Source organism: Argopecten irradians, chromosome 6, assembly GCF_041381155.1.
Source record: "Argopecten irradians isolate NY chromosome 6, Ai_NY, whole genome shotgun sequence".
NCBI lineage: Eukaryota > Metazoa > Mollusca > Bivalvia > Pectinida > Pectinidae > Argopecten > Argopecten irradians.
This window is the reverse complement of record NC_091139.1, coordinates 30,055,012-30,077,716: the sequence shown is the minus strand read 5'-3', so window position 1 is coordinate 30,077,716 and position 22,705 is coordinate 30,055,012. Positions and strand designations below refer to the sequence as shown.

The following is a 22,705-nucleotide window of genomic DNA, read 5'->3' as shown; positions in this document are numbered from 1 at the left end:
GCTAGGAGATGTTATATATTTGTGGTGGTGTTGCCTATACACTTTATCTGCTGTTCTCAGCCAGTCATTAGTATCCTGCTAATCTCCCAAAAGTTTCATCAAAAATTTGATATCTGACCCATATCTCTATATCCTAGGCTGAGTAAACGATGGGGGCTACACTTAGCCTCAAAGACTCTGAAGCAAAATAAACATCGCACATGTCATCAGTATCTATGTGGGCTGCTGAGGCAATACTGATAATATCAGCTTCATCTATCCCGGAGATTTCAGAGTAACTTCCACTACAAAATATCTCCTATGGATTCAAGCACTCGCACAGCAGGGCATCAAAAAACTATATCCTACACAAATATCTATGTATTTCTATTCAAACCCACCTCAATGTGATTCATGCTAAAATACATGTGGGAAATACCAAACAGGTTATCACTGTAATCAGTAAATATCCATCCCAATATTCGGAGAGGAAATAACGGCTGATAAAACAGTAAATAACTGTATCCAGTGCCTGTCTTCTCAATGGAGTTCCTTATGGTACTGGTTCTGTGTTTATCAATACCTCGAGAATTGTGTCTTATCTGATATACTTGAGGCAAATGTAACCGTTTTTAACTCCACAACAAGATTGATACAAGGAATACTTTGTTCAAGTGTATAATTTAAAACCTTTATATGATAAAACTCCAATCGGTCACTTTTATCTATATAGTATAAGTCTTTTTAGGAAGGTTTCTTGGCACATTGACCCTTGTCAGAAATATTAGTCCCAATGTATAAAACAATCTAAACAAACTCAGTAACAAAATTCTGTGTTTCCATAGTAACCAATTCTGTATCTCACTAGTAAATCAATTACATCTCCTATAAGGCAATTACATCTCCTATAAGGCGATGTTTTATATATCTTCTTTGTGACAAAGTTCTGAATCTCCTTACAAAAATTCTGAATCTCCCTAGTAACCAATTCAATCTTCTCAGTGACAGTTCTGTATCTCTAAGAAAGAATCTCCAAAGTTAAAGAGTTCAACATAATGATAAAATTAGACTAATACAAAATAATTCCTATATAAGTTTAAGGTTCTCTGCTTTCATATATCCAGTCTAATAAAGTCCATGAGTAAGTTCCATCAAGAGAGAATCAAACGCGAAGCAGGTGTCAAATTGTATTCCGCATGTACAACTCTTCAAAAATCATCCACGTCTTATGCAGTTATGCAGCTGTCCACAACATTCAACATAAATCCACTAATTTAGGTACACCTAATTACGTTATCACATGGTAGAAACTAAAGCCTTTTATCCCAGGCAGGATTACATTTCACAAGATCACGACCTATCCGGGTAATTATCCAAGGAAAAAACTCAATTTATCTCTTCTTATTTCACGCAATCCACACAACACCCAAAATGGCTTCACTTTTGGCAGCATGAACATACATGTAGCTGTTCAGTTGAAATAAATCCTCGTTTGAGTCATATGTTATTTATTTATACACAACAATGTCCTAGGGATATGTTTTTATATATAGTTAAAATGAAATGTTTAAATGTCCACATGTACTTGACCGTTGGTCAAACTGGCGGAAAAGCAGGGGCCAGAGGGGACCTTATGGCACAGTGGTCTAATAATACACAGAGTCAAGGATCATAGAGTATTTATATTATTAAGATATTGTAGGATCAGTATTGATATTGAATGATCTTATCAGTATGACTTATTCAGTATAATCATTCTCTATGCACAGTTGGGTGAGGATTGGGCTGAGTTTTATGGGTCCCGTACCAGAGCCTCCAGCTGTTTTCTGCAGTGTTGTGTCGTATGTTTGTCAAAGTTCTATATTGACTGTAGGGATAGCAATTTAAACTGTTATCTCAACATAGGAACTAGTTTTTAATCAAATATTGGAACCATTTGCTATATTACACCAAGTTTAATGTATTTGTGCTAAAGGAAGGATTACTGTATAAAATTCTGATATGGATTTCAATCAAAATGTCAAAAGAACTTCAGTAGGACACACAATGACAGATAACAAACCATATGTATTAACATGGTTACAGGTACAATTGCATTAGCTATAACTATCAATCCCCACAATGACCTTCTTTCTTTGAATTATCTTAATTGTATACCGGTACAATAATCTCCTATGAATTCCTATTATCTCCCCTTAATTATACTTATCTCCCCTTGAATTTATATTTATGATTATATATGTAAATCAGGAATTGTGATTATCTCCCCTGAATTCTGACACCTTTGTTTGCTGATGATTTCTCTGCATAATAATCCTGCCTACCTCCAATACTGTCTACACTTTTTTTGCTCAAATGTTTTGTTAAATTAGAATAAGGTCTGAATGTTTGAATCCCAATTTGGCCTGGAAGGTTTTTTGTTTCATAAGTCATGGCTTGATCATATCATTTTTATTTGTATCTATAATGTAGCTACAAAAATTGATGATCAATATTTGCAATTTGAATATCTTCAGGTCAGGATCATACTGCGTTAGGACAGAGTTAGGAAATCATGTACAAGAACTGGATAAAAATGAATGGTAATGACTAAAGAATAAATATTTTGGAGTTTTGATATTAAAAATGTCAGGCAGATTTCTATGATTTACTGTAAAAAAAAGTCATTCAACTGCATCTGAATTTGTAGAGCATCTATCAAGGGCATCTGTCTAAAATTTGGGGGATCAGGGAAGCCTAGTCTGGCAGCAGGCTCTATATTGCAAATAGATATTAGTTACTGATTTATCGCCTACATAACTCCATCTATTACTAGGCCATATTAATGTCTTTACTATTGTAGAACTGTTACTGACTATTGCCCCAGTACATCGTATCATGACCGAGTGATGTTGACAATACAAACAGGTATCGGAGCATTCCTTGGCCAGTTAGGTGTGACTACATTATACAGAAATTAAACAGTCAGCCTCGAGGCTCCCTTATCCACTGTTTAATGGCCAGTCAAATGGCATTCAATCATCAACATATGCTATTTTAAATACCTCAAATTCTTGTGATATTTGCATTATTTACTTTTTATACAATCCTTTTTACACATCAATTTTTTACTGGTGATAATAGTCTGGAGGAGTATACATAAAAATAAATTCTTGTTATCTTTTAAAATTCCTTGCCATAAGAATTTGTGAGTTTATATGTTCCACAATGACAGTGATAACAATATAATTTACATGTATGCTATATATAAATACTGATGATTGACATGCCTTATATGCTGGGAAAGCGACCCAGTCGTGACCTTTCTTAACAACATACCTGTCCCCCACGTAAATCCAGGTAACACGAGCAGACGACACTTATACATGTCACACATGTAATGTATTACCTAAACAACAAAGCCGTTTTATCAGAAATATTTGGATAACAATACAAACAATTTTTTTTTATTAAAATTATTTCCTGTTTCTCTATATATTAATATGGTATTACCTAGTTTTCTGAAATGCTGACTTTCAGCATGTAACGTAAATTATATATCAATCATCCTGGAGAAACTCTGACAAGTCTCCAAGAATGTCATTTATATTGTAGATTCTCTGAAGTAAGACAGGGAGTCAAAACTGTCACTCTCATACGAGACAAAAGATCAGAGGCGACCATGTTTTTATTACAAATGTCCCCCTAAACAACCTATCCATCTCTTTCGTCCACAGAAACACATTGTATGTCTCCAGACTTCACTAATTAACAGGATGTTATTAGCATCCTATTTAGAGGTAAGGTCATTTAAGGACGGTCACCCAGGTATGCAATGTTTTGGGAGGCTGCGGTATGCTGCTGTTTTGGGAGGCTGCGGTATGCTGCTGCGATATTCTGATGATTTGGGAGGCTGTGGTATCCTAATGTTTTGGGAGGTTGCGGTATCCTCATTTTTTTGGAGGCTGCAGTATGCTGCTGTTTTGGGGGCTGCAGTATGCTGCTGTTTTGGGGGCTGCGGTATGCTGCTGTTTTGTCTCCTTGTAAAACCTATTTCACACTGCTATCTGACTGCAGCACACTGGCAAAAACACCAAACAGCACACCTTATCTGGTCACATTACCTGATATACTAACGACAGGTAAACAAATCGTCCCACTTCGTTTAAGTTGAGCGCTAAGCAGGATCTAGGTATAGACAACAGCTGGTCTGACCAGGGGGGAGAACCCATGACTAGAGAAGAAAGAATGCATGGAATGCCACATACTCCCCCCACCCCAAATATCATGGTGAAGTTATTTGATCATATGTATTAAAAACATTCAATATCTATGTCATTAATTTTACTATTTCTTTAATCAATACCAAACTCACCTGTATTGACAGGAATTGGAACAACTCTCGCCTCACGATGGATTGGGAACGGTCGTCCCTTCGGAGTGTTCACTGCTGTACAGTTGTAGATGGCCTCCTCTGTGACGTTCCCGATCCAGAGTCGAGACAACTCAGTCTCGGTCCCGGTAAATTCCACCGAAGCCCTTGCCTTGTAGGTGATTTCCATCCCGATTGGATATGGCTTATGTAACTGAAATAACCAAAAGTTTGTTCATATTTAAATAAAATAGATGCAGTCCAGCATCATTAACACTCTGGTTGGACCAACAAAATACTTCAAATTAATTGGGCCTTTGGGTAAAAGGAGGTTGATTAAGAGGTTCTATTGTAAAGTAATGAGATAACAAGAGGTTTATTGACATCTTTGATAATTAAAATAAAACAATACAAAAGGAAAATAAAAGTGTACTAAAATTTTCAAGAATATCCTGCTTCATTTTAAAATTACATGGGATGCTATGGGACAGGAAGGGAGAGACATAGGCGTACTATGCATATATGATGCCCTCTCCTCAATGCCTGTGGTATAATAGGTATCATCTCATAAATCATTGAGAAAATTCATGATCAATGTCAAATTAATCAATCATCACAAATTACAGTGGAAAAATACTGAAATAAAATCTAATTAAAGAAGTCTGACATTCCAATGGTGTGATTAAGTCGTCTTAAGTACATGTGCACCTGATGCACAGCTCCAGATAAAAGGATAATGTTTACAACACACACATCAGATAGCACCTATTTATTAACACTTCAAAGGCCAGTGGGCTTTTTATAACAAGGGGGATAACTCTTACTCAATGTGGGTGGCTTAGAAGTCTCTATCAAGATTTAAAATTCAGCCAGGAATTTCAAGACAAAAAGTGCAGACACTTATTTTTTTCTTATTCATGATCGTTGCAAGGAACTTGTGGATTAGATAAAATAATATGGAGTGATTTAGTACCCAGATGCCATTCTTGAACCACTTGATGGTAGGTTTAGGTACTCCGGTTACAATGCAGGTCAGTTCTACAGCTACACCAAACTTCACATGACGATCATGTGGTCCCTTCTCAATGAACCGGGCAGGAACTGTAAATAGAACATCAGATTTACAGGTTACAATAGACATGATAACAATTAATTAAAAGGTACAGTCAGATTATGGTCATATCAAAAGGTAAATCATAATCACATGAAAAGGTAAAATTACAGGTACAGTCGGTTCAAAAAAGCAAATCAAAGGTATGGTCACACCAAAAGGTAAAATTTTAGGTATGGTCATATCAACAGCTAAAATGACAGGTATGGTCACATCAAAAGGTAAAATCTCAGGTATGGTCACATCAAAAGGTAAAATCTCAGGTATAATAAGTTACAAGATAAAAATATCATAGGTGTGGTCATCATATGAAAATAAAAGGAAAAAAGTAAAGCATAAAGCGTGTTATAAAGCTTATTAATATTGACTTTTGTAGCTTCAGGTGTAAAATTTGTCACATCACAGTCTCATTTTCTACAGGTAGGTATTGTTTCCTGGACAGCTGCTGTAGATGGATGGCTGAAACATCTGTACAGGACTATAGTACCACACCCACTTCTGGGGGGACATGTCTGTTACCTGTCATAGTCTAATCATACCTGACAAATATCCAGGAAATACAGGTAAGGATCACTGTATGATAACAGTATAGTTATATAGGTATAGCTCAATAATGCAGGATCTTAATATTTCTGGTAACTTCAGTTGTCTGATTTGTCGACGCACTTTCACCTATTTCAAACTTTAAATTAATCTATTTGTCTGTTATATTCCGATGTAGCTAGGGTTTTATTATAAGTTGATTAGTTTAATGTCCTACAACAGCCAGGCTCATTTAAGGATGTGCTAGGATTGGTGGAGGAAAGCTGGAGTAACTGGAGAAAACTCGGAGAAAGGTGTTGCAGGTTCTACTATTGAATGGAAACCAAAGTGCCTTGAGAAAAATCACCAACCTGCAATAAGTAACTAAGACTGCAATGGTACAAGCTAGACCCCTTCACCACTGAGACCTGATTATGTTTTTTGATATTTCAGAGGAAATTTCAAGTGGTAAATAAAGATCACAGAAAAAAATTGATATGAACTGAAAGCTACAGTTGTGTATGTATCCCTATCACATCTATATACAGGTGTCCATTTTACAGGTAGAACTAGATAAGTATGATAGCCTACACGATTACCTGTCATTTTACAGATAGAGAACATGACCCTATCAGCAGTATCCCTTGGTGGTATCAAAGGAGAAACAATTTACTTGTGTACAATTTTAGGCTTTGATCCAGAGATACACTGCATAAATAAACATGAATCTTCCTTATTGACAGACTTATTTCTATGATCATATGAAGACAACTGCTACTTCTAGGGTTGCTAACTACTAATGAATTCCCCCTCTTCATATGTGTATCTTGTCTAGTACATAACTCCTATAAAATCATCTTCATTTGTATGTTATCTCCCTTTATAAATTAATTATATCCCCTTGTATACTACATTTATATATCATTTCCACCTGTCCATTACATTCCTTTGTATATTACTCCTCTTTGAACTATTATATTTAATTAGATTATCTCCCCTTGTATAATTGATCTGTATAGAATTCCTTTATTATCAATACTCTTATTGCTTCATCTATGAATCTATCTATGATCTTTTCATCTAAATATCTTTAAAAGTATTTATCATATATTTGAATCCAACTTTTTCCACAAGGAAATAAAACGTATATTATATACTACTTGAGATTATTTTAAAACAATAATTTTTGCAACAATATGCCAGACTTGTTTTGATGAATCAGTAAAGCCTCTGGGATAAAACACTCCTTTTATCTACATAATATGTGAGATAGGAGTACCTGTGTTTACCTGGGTATCAGACACATAAACAACGACAACACAAACATCACCCACTAAGGTTGCACTCTTTTAATATATCATTCATTTACATATTTTTAATGTATCTTTAATTTGCATGCTTTTAACTAATGAATAAATTTAAACATGGAATGTTATTTTAACTTTGACAAAATTTTGTTTTCTGTGTTAGTCAATTTGTAAATATGTAACATGATTAGCAGTCACATTTTATTATTATTTTTTGTGTGTAGTTTTTTTCTTTAATTTATAACAACCAGGAAACAAACAACGATTTTTGGTCAATATTTTTGTCCTTAAATAGATAATTCTGCATCATCTTGGTACATGTACATCTAAATACCATCGCATACAAACCATATCTCTAGCTAACAAATATCAAACAGTAAAATCAAATAATTTCTGCCCCTGGTATCTCATATTGATAGATATAGGACATCAGTTGTATCTTGATAAGTTCTCGACCTGCTCAAACTGTCTGCTGGATTCTGTTTACTTACACATGTATACGGTCATTACGTCGGTCAATAATCATATCTGTTCCCTGATATTTCCATTTAAATTGAAATTTTTTCCAGACTATCAGCATGCAGAATATCGTGGCTACATTCATAATATAAGAAATTCAAGAGTTAGAAATATCTGTAAGACATAAAGCCTCAATAGGAAATGTAATGAGACTGTGATCCGTCGAGATTTCAGGGCATAAAATGAGCAGAAGACCATGAGTAGAAAACAAAGACTGATCAGATCAAGTCTAAAGGTAAGACGTCCACCATAATCCTATAATTGCCACTTGACTGTCTTCCAACAATTTTATCTAGACCCATGCATGGTATTGATAAATTCCTTAGTATTATCACTTTTATTATACAACAAATAATCAACTCCTTGAAAATAAATGAATGACGTCATTTGTCAATTAGGATTCAGAATTCTATTAAGAAGAGAATCGGATATTAGATAGCGTTAGAATAGAACATGTGTAAACACAGGAGTTTGTTTGGTATTTAATACCAAGGCTATTGTCTGATCGGTGGCATTTTGTTGCCTATAACATAATCAGCATGACTTTTGTCAGCTTTTCTATGATGCATTTTGTACACGATAATCATAAAGATCCCAATGAATGATGAATGGCAATAACAGTTGATATTGTCTCTCCAAAATCGTTATTTAACGTCATATTAAGGGTAGTATTGTTCATCAATTTTAAACTAATTAAATCTTAATCCAAATCTCTACAAGTAAATTGTCTAATTTGAATTAGAATTAACAAAATCATACCCCATGTCGTGTATAATACTTCAATATATTATCAATATTCATTTGATGTAATATTTGATTTGATTTTTATAGATGATTTATTTCACTTTTTTAGAATGTATCTATATGGTACATAAACATTAAAATGATATATAAGTTTGAATCCAGAGACAAAAGGCCAAAAGGTCCTGTAGGATACAAGTGTTTAAGTTTCTCGTGTTTTCTGTCACTCATCGTGAATATATTAATATCTACTTAACAATATCTTAATGAACACGATCCTAATGCTATGACACAAATATATCATTTTGGCCTACTTTTGAGCGTAAATCATAATTTTATAAGTCTATACCTCATTGTTTTCTTTAAATTATTTATCAATTAGACATACATGGCCATGAAAACAGATAAAGCTAAATTTCGTTCCTACCTGTCATTAATCAAGTGCTTGATTATGAAATGAAGTAAATCAGAAGATGTTACTAATCCCTCTTCATGATATAATTTTATCATGAGGTTTACAAAATATTACTTGTGGGGGAAAATTTTAGCAAGAGCGAACTTCATGTAATTAGCGTAAATTTCCCCTGTTCACAGTATACTATCGAAGAGCTTGACGAAGAATTGAACCTTGGTCTACAGCATAACCAACAGTTCTACAAATTGAACGAAGAAGCGTAGATTTTGTATGCTACATGTATAAACCACACCAACTCGCTCCTTTTACTCAACAACTTACCGTCCACCTGGAGAAAGGCCTTCCGAGAGATCCTGTATTGGCCCGTCTCATCGCTAACATTACAGTAATAGGACCCAGTATCCTCCACATGGGTATCAATGAAGATCAAACGACCGTTCTTCTTAATCTTGTAATTAATGTTGATGTTGTTGCTGTTGTTTTTGGGGTGAGGACGCATACGTTTCCCATTGTGGTACCATACCGTCTTGATATCCCCAACACCCTGTGCATCGCAGTGTAGCGTGGCACGATGGCGTTCCTCAACTGTGATGTTACTAGGATGACGGGAGATTTCTAAAGCTGGAAAACACACAAAAAATAGAACCTTTTATAAATGATATCCAACATCAAAATGATTCAAGTGTATAAACATAACGTATTTATTTCGTAAGAAAAAATTTGGTTAGTACTGCCAAACTCAAATAAATAGCTTTCAATGACAACCAAAGTTAGTATTTTTGGTGATTGAATGTGTTTGGATGTATATTGCTGCTAGAACAACCGATTCCTACTTTATAGTGCATACTACTAGATGACACAACCAAATATAATCTAAGTTACAAGGAAGTCACAGCCTGAAGTATTCACATGCACGTGAATTAATTGATCTACATAAACAGGAAAAGGAATATATAATGGGATGTTGCATGATTCCTTTTAGGGGTATTGTTTTCTCTCAAGATAATACATTATAGGAAGTGGGTAGATATCACAGGACAGACTGGCAGAAGTCAGTAGTTAGCCTCTGTAGGATTGTGTCAACATAGCCCAATGTTTTAGCTCTAGGTGACAACACTATTACTCCATTTCGTACTTCTCTGTTGTCATCGGGGGTCGTTTTACATCAATACTGTCCTCATTTTGTCAATCTCAGATACCAAATAAACACATTACAATGTAGGTATCTAACAACTACAACACTACAATGCAGAGTCTCTCTCTAACAACTACAACACTACAATGTAGGTATCTAACAACATACAACACTACAATGTAGGTATCTAACAACTACAACACTACAATGTAGGTATCTAACAACTACAACACTACAATGTAGGTATCTAACAACTACAACACTACAATGTAGGTATCTAACAACTACAACACTACAATGTAGGTATCTAACAACTACAACACTACAATGTAGGTATCTAACACTACACATTAGGTATTAACAACTACAACACTACAATGTAGGTATCTAACAACTACAACACTACAATGTAGTATCTAACAACTACAACAACAATTAGGTATCTAACAACTACAACATACAATGTAGGTATCTAACAACTACAACACTACAATGTAGGTATCTAACAACTACAACATACAATGTAGGTATCTAACAACTACAACACAAGTAGGTATCTAACAACATACAATGTAGGTATCTAACAACTACAACACTACAATGTAGGTATCTAACAACTACAACACTACAATGTAGGTATCTAACAACTACAACACTACAATGTGGTATCTAACAACTACAACACTACAATGTAGGTATCAAAACTACAACACTACAATGTAGGTATCTAACAACTACAACATACAATGTAGGTATCTAACAACTACAACACTACAATGTAGGTATCTAACAACTACAACACTACAATGTAGGTATCTAACAACTACAACACTACAATGTAGGTATCTAACAACTACAACACTACAATGTAGGTATCTAACAACTACAACACTACAATGTAGGTATCTAACAACTACAACACTACAATGTAGGTATCTAACAACTACAACACTACAATGTAGGTATCTAAAACTACAACATACAATGTAGGTATCTAACAACTACAACACTACAATGTAGGTATTTTTGCACAAATTGGCCGGTGTCATGCATAAAATGTACCCCCTATAAAAAGTTATCTTGATACTTTTTATACATGGTTAAACATTTTAAGCATGACACATTTTCCAGTCATTTGTGCAACGGCATAAAACTTATCTTATAACAGGACCACCTCAATTTACCTCAATATATATTTTTCATTTAAGCATTTTCCTCATTGAACGCATTTATCTTATCAATTTACTCAATATTATTGATTCGAAATTTTTCACGCTCTGCTTTCATTACATCAAAATAGATTTATTTTAAGTAAAAGCCCATCATGCAGTTTCCTTTGTTTTAAACCCTTCTCTACAATAGTAGACTTAGTGCTCTGATCAGTTTGTTTCATTTTCTGTCTCAGCTTAAATTTCCTAATATCCTATTAACAAAGAGGGTCATTTAAGGATATTTGCAGGTTTTGAAAGCCATGGAAACCAGAGTCCACAGAGGAAATCCACCAATCTACAGTCAGGGTGTCACAACATGGTTTTTGAAATGGTCATTCTGATGTGAAGGCTTAAGCCTTTTTTGTTTATTTACTTGTTTTTTCATTTATTTTGATAAATTATTATTTTTTATGCATCAAATATTAGGAACGATCAAAATGATTGTACAACATGTTTTTACACCTTACCATTGTAATTTGAAATGTATGAAATTCTTGCATATTTCACTATCAAGACTACCATATGTGTGTAACCTGCTTGCTGGACGATTCAAATATAAAAATTTTAAGAATGTGTGTGTGCAGACTGCATGAAAGTACAATCATCAAAATCTTAATCTAACTTTTGCCATAAATTTCCCCGTCATAAATAGAAGTTATCATAACTAAGTCATAGTTGGTAATCAAAGGAATCTATGAAAGCATTAAAATCATCATTACCTCGAGTTTCTCTGATGTCACGGTCAATAAACTGTAAAATGTTCCGACTACATTAATCACCAACTGATTCAAAGTAACTTTCTAGTTAATACATTCAGTTATATCTTGAATGAAATGTTTACTTTCATCATCTATCATACTGAAAATATACCCACGCAAATATGCATCACTTTTTTTTGTGTATTTTGCACAATTTTTAAACTTTTCAATGTACTGTCTTGCATATATATGTGTATTTAAGAAACACTATCAAAATAGTAATCATCTCATATCAGATTCAAAGAGAGCATTTTCCTAATTTTCTTTTACATTATAATATTCTAGTGCAATTTTCATATGTTATTATCTCTGAATACAATACTTCTTTGAGTAAAGTAATCAAGCATTTATAGGAATGTTTGCCATTTGAAATTGTCACCTCCGTCATTTTGGGACTCCCCTTAGTATTGTGTTTTTCCACAAAATGATTATGTCCCTTGCATGTCCTCTCTTATGACCTCAGGTGGTAGAGGAAATCCTGAGTACTTTGAGAAAAACTACAAGACCTCCTGGCAAACTGCCCAGCTGGATTTTAGTTCAGTCTCATGATCCAGTATTTGGTCTAGTGAGCATTGTCAAGACACTTTAACCCCTCGGTCAAAACACTCTCACAAGTATATAAATAAACATCAGACGAGATCACAAACTTTACACAACAACATCGTAACCTTCCATAAAAGTAAAGCTTCGTCAGTTACTCTGGCTTTTTGTTTACATACTTGACTTTTGAAGTTCGCTTTTCTTTTAAATGGGAGCTAATGTGAAAAGATATTTAAACAGGTCAGGGCAAATTATATAGTGCTTACAGGGTCAGACAAGGAGAAAGACCTGCAAGTGTTTTTTTGTAGTTTGTGCAATTAATTTCCCAATGTCACAGGTAGAATATAATACGTACAGATATCAATCCTGTAATTGTCTAAAAGAAGAAATCACAAAGAAATCTAAATCACCTATAAAACTTGTAAATATGTTTAACTTACAATAAAAAGAACCTGTGACAACCTACTAACGTATGTATATATTTATAAATACAGCTAAAAGGAAGATAGATCACAGTTCAGATGTCACTGACCGGTATATGTGTAAACTAACCTGTCCAAATATCATGGGATACCTACTTTAGATTGTTTGACAGAACATACAGAAATTCTATCCTCTGTTACTCCTGTCACCAACCTGCTGACAAGGACCAAGATTTATACCCAAAACACAACCATATACGGGTTTACAGATCCGGTCTAAACGACGTAGGTAAAGTACAATTTACTGTCGATTAGTCCCACCTTCTGTTGATTATGACGTCACAAAAATCAAATCAAAATATGAAGTCACAATCAACGGAAAGTGGAACTAATCTGCGGTAAATCGGTAAATTGTACTTTACTCAAATTATTTTGGGAATTCAAAACCTCCATATTATAATGGTGTAGACTTAAGGAGGTGTCAGGCTTAGAAGGTAGAGAAAAGCTGGAGTACCTGGAGAAAACTCAGCAACTTACAGTCAGTACCTGACAACTGTCCCAGTACATTGAATTCAAATTTGAAACCAAGAGGTAGAGGGCTTAATGGTAATTAATATGTGAGAACACCTTTGAAACACGACCATGGTATGGTGATATAAAACTTTTAACTTCTTAATCAATAACATGTAAACAAGAACATGAAATGTTTACACACCCTTTAACTTTAAAATTCTAATATATAACTGTTAAAACAAGATACCATCTTCAGTGTCAAGTAATGAAACAGCTCAATTTTTCCTATATATGGAACCGTCCCTATTCAATTGATCCTACCGTTCTAACTTATTGCATCAAGAACAAAAACTTGTTTCATTCTGCTAAAGATTGATTACAGTTTTGAACCAGAGCATGTAAAACAATTCCGAGATAGACTGCAGATTTGCATGTTGAACAATAGTGTTATTGTAGGTAATGTATAGTATAAACTTGGTTTACTGCACACATAGCATTACATAATTATTCGTAATGTTACTGTGTGCTGCATTTGAATTAAAGGAATTATATACAAAGGAAATTATTATGAGAAAAAGTGCTTGCCAAGCAAAATTAAGTCATTAACATGCTTATTTTATTAGGGCCATGTGGCTAAGTGATCAAGGTGTCCCACATTCTACTATTTATCCTAAAATTTGACCAGTAGTTCATTTCAAACAATTGTAGACAGACTGATCTCAGGTGAATGTTTTATTCCAGGTACTCAGGCTTCTTTCCACCTCCTAAAACTGCCTTTTTCTTATGATCTCGCTGGCCATACTATTTCACGCCAACAAGGTTAAATCACTTTGTTCTGGTTTTCCCTTGGGAACTCAGGACTTTCCTCCATTATCAAAACTAAAGGCATGTCTTTAATGACTCTACCATATTTGACCCAGTTGATGTACCTGTTCCTAATCTATATATAATTGCACCCTTTCCCACGTTTCGAGGCCCAATGTCTGTCACTCACCTAAAATACAGATCTTTATAAAAGATGCTCCACCGCTGACAGAGTATAAACGATGCTCATCATTTGAACAATAATTGGTGTTTAACTATATATGTCTAAGATAAATAATTTATTTTTATTTTGGTGCATGCACAATCAGTACTTCATTCCATACAGGACATATATAGCACCACAGAATTTTTTCGGGATGCAATTAGTTATTTTCAATAGTTTATCTTGAAGTAAAACAAGACACTCAAACTTTTCCATGGTGGTAATGGTGTAAAGTAAGCAACTTTTGTAACTGGAGAAAAATACTGAATCGTTTGCTCTTGTTTTTGATAGAGAAAAAATATCATTTGTCAGCGGTAGAGCATCTTTAAAGTTAATTGAAAATACGAATACTTTATCATTTCATTATATTTTTTATTTCGGATATTAATTTTCGGTTTTTGAAAGGTCTGAATTCGGTTTTATAAAGTGGCCCCTATAACTTTCTCGATTCCTATAAGTACCCTACAAACTAAACTAAGCAAATGATGAACTTTATTGCAGAGAAGGTCAATAACGAAAAATTATTTTTTTGATATCTGATACGATCAGATGAGTGCATACATATAACATAGCTTCATACGATTTACTCTGTGACAAAATTGATTGATTGGCCTTTATAACGTGATGGGAGACAGGATGCGCGATCCGTCATATTATACATGGTAAATACAACAACTAGGTCAGGCCCAGGTATAAACACAGGTAGATGATCCGATGATTGAATTATCTTTTACCTGCGTAATATCTCAGGTGTTTTACAAGATGTTCTCGGAAGATCAGAGAGAAAATTTATAACGACGTAATATGGAGCTGTCATAACCACTCAACGTTTACACCTGCACAGACATATAAGGAAGTGTCTCAACACTCCGGCAGGATGTGGTAACACTTGGTATATAAACAACATATAACTTATTGTCCCCCTATAAACTCTTCATCAAACACATACCACATTCTTTTCCCTCAAAATCTGCCATCTTGAAAATTTAACTCATCATAAAACATATTTATCAACATTTTATTTCATCTTTTACATTTTGATTGCTGAATGCCCCTCACTGACTGTTTTAATGACGTTTTTATTACACCTTAGCTTTTAATAAAACATTTTTAAAGTGATGATGATAACTCATCACTAAGCAAGAGTAGTAGATTGTTCAAGCCATGTTGAAGGGTCACTAAACATCACTACCAGGACAAACCTAGGTCAGGTGTCTTTGGTGTACAACATGTCGTGTAGGTCAGGTGTCTTTGGTGTATTAGTGTTTTTATTTGTTGATTTATTTGTGGTCTCTACATCTAATGTTACAGTGATAGATATCTAATATTAGTCTCACTAAAAACACATACTACAAGTATCAAAATTTCATTTGGTGACCTGTATATATAGCTAGCTAATAGTAATGTGAGTATGCGACATCATACAGTCAAACCTGTCTATAAAGACCACCCAAGGGACAGTTAAACCTGTTTATAAAGACCACCCAAGGGACAGTCAAACCTGTCTATAAAGACCACCCAAGGGATAGTTAAACCTGTCTATAAAGACCACCTAAGGAACAATCAAGCCTGTCTTTGTAGACCACCCAAGGGACAGTTAAACCTGTCTGGAAAGACCACCCCGGGGACCCAAGGGACAGTTAAACCTGTTTATAAAGACCACCCAAAGGATAGTTAAACCTGTCTATAAAGACCACCCAAGGGACAATCAAACCTGTCTTTGAAGACCACCAGGGGACAGTTAAACCTGTCTATGAAAACCACCCAGAGGAGAGAAAAACCTGTTTATATAGACCACCAGGGGATAGTCAAACCTGTCTATGAAGACCACCCAATGGATAGTTAAACCTGTTTATAAAGACCACCCAATGGATAGTTAAACCTGTTTATAAAGACCACCCAAAGGATAGTTAAACCTTTTTATAAAGACCACCCAATGGACAGTTAAAACCTGTCTATAAAGACCACCCAGAGGAGAGTTAAACCTGTTTATATAGACCACCCAATGGTAGTTAAACCTGTTTATATAGACCACCCAATGGACAGTCAAACCTGTCTATAAAGACCACCCTTGGCATAGTTAAACCTGTTTATATAGACCACCCAATGGACAGTTAAACCTGTCTATAAAGACCACCCAGAGGAGAGTTAAACCTGTTTATAAAGACCACCCAAAGGATAGTTAAACCTTTTTATAAAGACCACCCAAGGGACAATCAAACCTGTCTTTGAAGACCACCAGAGGAGAGTTAAACCTGTTTATATAGACCACCCAATGGATAGTTAAACCTGTTTATATAGACCACCCAAGGGACAGTTAAACCTGTTTATAAAGACCACCCATGGCATAGTTAAAGATATAATGATCTTTATAACCATATGGTCTTTATACATAGGTTAAACTGTACTGAAATGGAATATTTGGGACCCAAAAGTGACCTTTTAAGCATACAGAGGTGGTCACTATATAGGTGTTGGGTTTTTTTTACTCCACAAGATGTGTCAAAGGATTTTCAACAATTCAGGAACAAGTGTCCAAATCAGAGGAGGAGCTATGGGAAGAACCAGAACTATCGTGGTGATATTTCTCCCAGTGAAGGGGGATATTTTACCCCATGTCAAATACATACTGCTGTAACTTTTTCTTCTTTTACTTTTATAATGATCAGAGGAAAGCATTGATATTGTGAATTCAACAGATTTATGGTTCATGTAATGTGGATAAACAGATATATATATAAGCTTGAAGACATTTAAAAGTGAACGTAATTCAGTCCATAATAAACTCTTTCTACAAAGAAATGTTTATGAAATATTGACATACGTCCGACCATGAGAACATTTCTGAAACCTTTGATATATTCAGCTTGTTAATGCACTTCATTTTTGGTCGAAGGGTTTATTATAGTTGAATGGTCCTCACTTGATTACAGAATTAAGCAAGCCATTAATAAATGCGGTCAGTTTTTTTCCTAGATCTGTTAACCTAGGACAGAATGAAGTGAATAGTGAAAGGCTATATCAGACAGGAGAAAGTGTATTGATGAGTTCAATGGACGTCTGCCCTCATGGTGACATTTTAAGACCACCCCTGAGTCCCAACTTGTATTCTACCAACTTGTGTTTGGATTTATATTACAAGTATAAATTTTACAGGTTTTGAGAAACAACAATATTTTATACAGGTATAGCACTATAAAAAGGGCAACAGTTCCACTATACAAGAAGACACAACATATACTGCAGTCTCCCAAAACACGCACCTCGCACAACATACACGCAAGCACTGCATACATGGGAGGCCGTCCTTACATGATCATAGCTGTTAATAGGACGTTAATTAATCAAACAAACAAACAAACAAAGTTATAAGGTATCCTACAACCTTCTACCCTTAATTTTTCACCTCAAAAGTTTTAATTTGATATCTAAGTGTTTTTTCTCTTTTTTAAACATAGTAATGCATCTTTTAACTTAACAAATACATTTTGTTTATCTACTTATTCAGTAAAGGAGACAAATCATGCAAAAATATATATAACACCATCACGGCTGAGTATGAAACCAAGAAATATACACCCGTGGTAAAATATTCAAGGTTATGAAATTTTTACTAGGTGCGAAATCAACAACAATCAAATGATATCAACAAATGAAATAAACTACATGAATTCGTTCCTGTAATATCTTTCTGTAACAATTGAACACCGTTGTCTATTGAGGTAATATAAAGTAAGTAAGTACCCCCCTAATATGTGTGTGTGGGCTAGTGTGTGGGCCATTGACCACGAGTTGTGGTATAGTCCCCTCACTCCTGAATAACATACCCGCCATACTTTCACTCACACCGACCCATTATTCTCCGGTATTGTGTATTTCTGTAACAATCACCGGCCCCCACCAGATACTGGAATCTTCATAGTGTCACTTTGTGCAGTGACAAAAAGTTCAAAAGACAACAACAATGATGAAAATATTTGTCGCAGCTGGTTAACCTTGGCGGTACAGGAACAGGTTATTGGGTATAAATTTGGGCCAGAACGCAAACATCGGGAGCTTTTAATTATCAATCAGATAATAAATAAAAGATTTCTTTCATCGGCAATTCAACCCAGTAATTTCAGCTAATGAATATGTAAGAAAATTCAATCTTAGAAGAAGGTTTGAACTGGATATTTGATAATTGTTTCTTATAGTTCTGGGGATAAAATCAGACAAAAGTTGACTAAGTTGTAACATTTATCTGTCGACTTTATGGCCCTTAGGACAAACTATTGTTTGTAAGGAGACTCCGATCAGCTATTAGATCAGTATATCGAACACTGTTCAAGTACTGTTAAAGCACCAAATAGCATACCAAAAATTCCTCGCCCATTGTTTCTTAGGCTATCTGCTTTACATACACGATCACCCGTACTGAAAGGCTTTGTTTCAGTGGCACCCAATTACAACTACGAGTGTGTAATTACGCCGAAACATACACAGCCGCAATTATATTTCTAAATCTGGATAAGAACCGTTGGTATTTTATTATGTCAACTGCTGGAAGGAATCCAAGCTTTTTGACAGATGTATTTTTTACTACAGTTCCTTCTGTATGTACACTAAGAGATTTGTACTGAAATAAAAAAGGACATTGTGTATATTTCTTTATACATTACCCAATAACTAACAAAAGACCTAGTACTCTAATCTGACGCGACGCTCTGTATAAGAAAGTGTATCGATTGGCCGTCACAATCAACAATCTATATTTACGGGCTTGTCGCCACAAGTAGGTACAATGATAAAATTGAACAACTTTAAAGCAAATTCAATTGTGTAAGATTCTATGTAATCACATCGACTGCCAAGTGAAGGTTTTAAATCAGTGTCCCGGGAAGAGCGATGGTACCATTATTTTATTTTTGAGTAGGTTACAGAGTTTGGGTGAGATAAAACGCTGATGAAGTTTTCCACTTTCTCACTGCGCTGATTATGCTGTGTACCTCGAACACTTGAACTTTTTCGATTTATAAATCACTTTAAAAAGACTTTGTTCCCACAACTGGCCGTGGTCTGAAGCAGTTCCGTTTTATATCTACTGTATATTAAATTTGTTTGTCTATTTCCTTGACAACCCATTTCGGCTGACAGTAGTTGCTGGGTTACATGTCTAGAAACGATACTTTACGAAGTGACGGTCCCTTTTATGTCGGTGAGAAATTGCTACATATATCAGAACTTTCCTACCTGTATTAACATGTACATAGAGGACTCCTTTGGCCCGTCTTTGTACTCACATCAAACAATACTGCACTGCACTGGTGCATAGTGTAAAGCCAATCTCTGGCCTACTGTGCAAGTGTTTCTCCTTCAGTACAGCGAGTTTGTGGTCCAGGCCTAGTGGTTAAAGTGTCTTATACAACCAACTCTTAACCCCAGCATCACAATTTCAGAGCAATTCTTGGCAGAGTGTTTAAGGTGTCTGACATACTGTCATTTGCCCTCCAACTCTGCAATAGCTAAATGGTTTAAAAAGTGTCTTACATTCCATCCCTTGCTTTCTAAATGCTTCCATTGGCTTTAAGACTTATTTGTTGAGCCTATAGAGATATTGACTTGATTATTTTTCCCCCTATGAACTCTTTTAACTCCAGATCACCCCAAGTCAACCTAGCTTACTTTCCTTTAAATAGCCATGCCTTTTTGATGAAGGTAGAAACAAACAAGTTAAAACCATTCAACTTTGCAGCACTTAATTGTAAAATTATCTGGGATTAAATAATTTCAATACATTAAAATTCCAATTACTAGACTTAAATAAGTTATAAGACATTGATATAACTAGACTTTAATCATTTATAAGACAATGATATCACTAGACTATAAACATTTCTGATTATGTACTGCTTATCACAAGGTGATCGACACTGGTCAATCACTGCAGATGATATCTAGTCAGCTGTTTAGAGATGGTCAGTCTGGTCAGCTGTGCAGAGATGGTCAGTCTGGTCAGCTGTGTAGAGATGCCCAGTCTGTCCTCTGATGGACATCAGTCTGATCTTGTACAAACATTTATATTATGAGCTAGAGAAGTGATAGACATTCTACAACAGTGATGATATACCCATTGCTCACTTAAACTAACATTTAGGTTTTTTAAGTTAAGGTTAAGGATACGGTCTGGTATGCTAATCCAACATTTATAGACTGGACATGTTGATAAAGTGATGACCAGTACATATATATATAGCTGTGATAACTCATGTTTGGGATATCAAAGGTTTGACTGCCAGAAGGAGCTGTCAGTCTATCACTGACCACCAGGGGGTGCTGTCAGTAGTCTGTCAGGGGCTGACCAGTTGCAGCTGCTGAGAAAGAAGAAGATGATGCTGAAATCAGGTTTTTGATTGGCTGCAGGTGATGAGGATCAGAGATAGGGCATGAGATCTTAAGTCGGATTGGCTGCAGATGCTGGAAGTGAAATAGAGGCTGAATCCTGTCAGAATCTGACATAGAGAGACTGAAGAATCATGTCATGGTGATCTACTGGTGATGAGCTGTACTCATAAACATGACAGATCTGTGTTTATGTACACACAAACACTTATCATTTTGTAACATTTTCTGACTGGTTTTGTTTGTATATTTAGTATGACCCTAGCTAATTGTTAATTTGAAACAGCTTCAAATCCAAGCAAAACATCACCACAAAAAAATTCACATTGATTTTATTAAAGGCCTTGTTTTGTCTTACTGAACGTCAGTCAGGCACAAAATCACCCTCATCAGGCGTCATAATTCGGATCATTAAATCATGTATGGTATCTGGAGCTCATAACACGGCCACACAGCGTGATAGCCTCAACACTTAATAATCTGAGTTATTAGAAGTCTCTAATAGAATCAGGCTGTGAAATTACAATGGCCTTACACCACCATCATTGACCATGCTCTCTAGAAAATGCAATGATTCTATATGTACCTCCCTTTATCTCAATCAGAGCCGATTTTCATTAGATTTCTTATGAACTATACAGTTGCATTCTATAACAATATGTTAGAGAAAAAGAGGTTAAATTTTGTTATTTGATTAACCTAACCTAAACAAAAACTAAAACATATGTACTATATTATCTCTCCCTTACTTTAAAACTCAGACATTTACTAGATTATCTCCCCCTATTTTGAAACTAAAAATCATACTAGATTATCTCCCCCTACTTTGAAACTCAAAGAACTGCCATAGAGAACAAAACCATGAAGCCCAATATTAATGAGTATATTCCATTGATATCACATTAATACGTCTCTGGGATCTCCCAATTAAGTCTGATCTTCAGGTTCAGACTATGGGGGAAAACAATTTAGGATAATCTAATAAATAGAAGAAATTTTGCTTTTATATGTGAGGGGATGGTAATGATTTCAAATACTTTAATAATTTTTACTACAGCCATGTTTGTGTTGATATTATTGTCAACCACTGGTAGATTTCTACAAAATTATAAACATATTTACAAGTACGTATAAAAACAAATTTCCCTAAATAATTTTTGTGTGTGAAATGATTAAGTAATTAAAATTAATCGAAAAGAACAAATTAATTGGATCTTATTCCATTTTTTAGAAATTTCAGAAAGAAAAAAACGTATACGGGTACATAGCCTTTGTTTTATTTTGGTAATGGCAAAATAATTCAGACTTAAAACGTCCCGATTGAGTATATTTGAGTAACAATAAAAACATATACAGCCACAACTAATATCCTTTATATATGTATTCACACATCTGTCAAATATGTACTTCAGTGGTCAGATCAAATATACTTTTGAATATATTATTCAACATATTTAAAGAAAAAGAAATCTAATTGGCCTATAAACCTACATACATGGTTTTTCAATATGTTTTTCAACACTGAGTTTAATGATCTTTTATTGAGAACACGATCAAATGAAAAGATTTTCTCAATTCTGTCATTCATTGACAAATGAAGTTTTGGAGAGCGGACAGACCCACAATGCCCTCCTCACAATACGAGACAATACTCCCTTTGTATACTCTTTAATTCCGTCATGATATCAAACACTGACGAGGTGTTAAGGGGTTATTTCCATCAAAAACTCACTAATCACGAGGACATGTGAAGGATCTACTTCTGTCAGTTTT

At 34.9% G+C, this 22,705-nt stretch overlaps 1 protein-coding gene across 2 annotated transcripts in view; it reads right to left on the bottom strand.

Moving 5' to 3' along the window:
- Window positions 1-22,705, bottom strand: part of LOC138325585 (muscle, skeletal receptor tyrosine protein kinase-like) — a 71,461-nt gene that overhangs the window by 31,889 nt on the left and 16,867 nt on the right. For both annotated transcript variants that reach the window (XM_069271354.1, XM_069271353.1), the window contains exons 2-4: window positions 9,267-9,566; window positions 5,304-5,431; window positions 4,334-4,544 (exon numbers count right to left, since the gene is read on the bottom strand). In XM_069271354.1, the coding sequence (XP_069127455.1) occupies window positions 4,334-4,544; window positions 5,304-5,431; window positions 9,267-9,566 (639 nt within the window). The remainder of the gene's footprint in view (window positions 1-4,333; window positions 4,545-5,303; window positions 5,432-9,266; window positions 9,567-22,705) is intronic.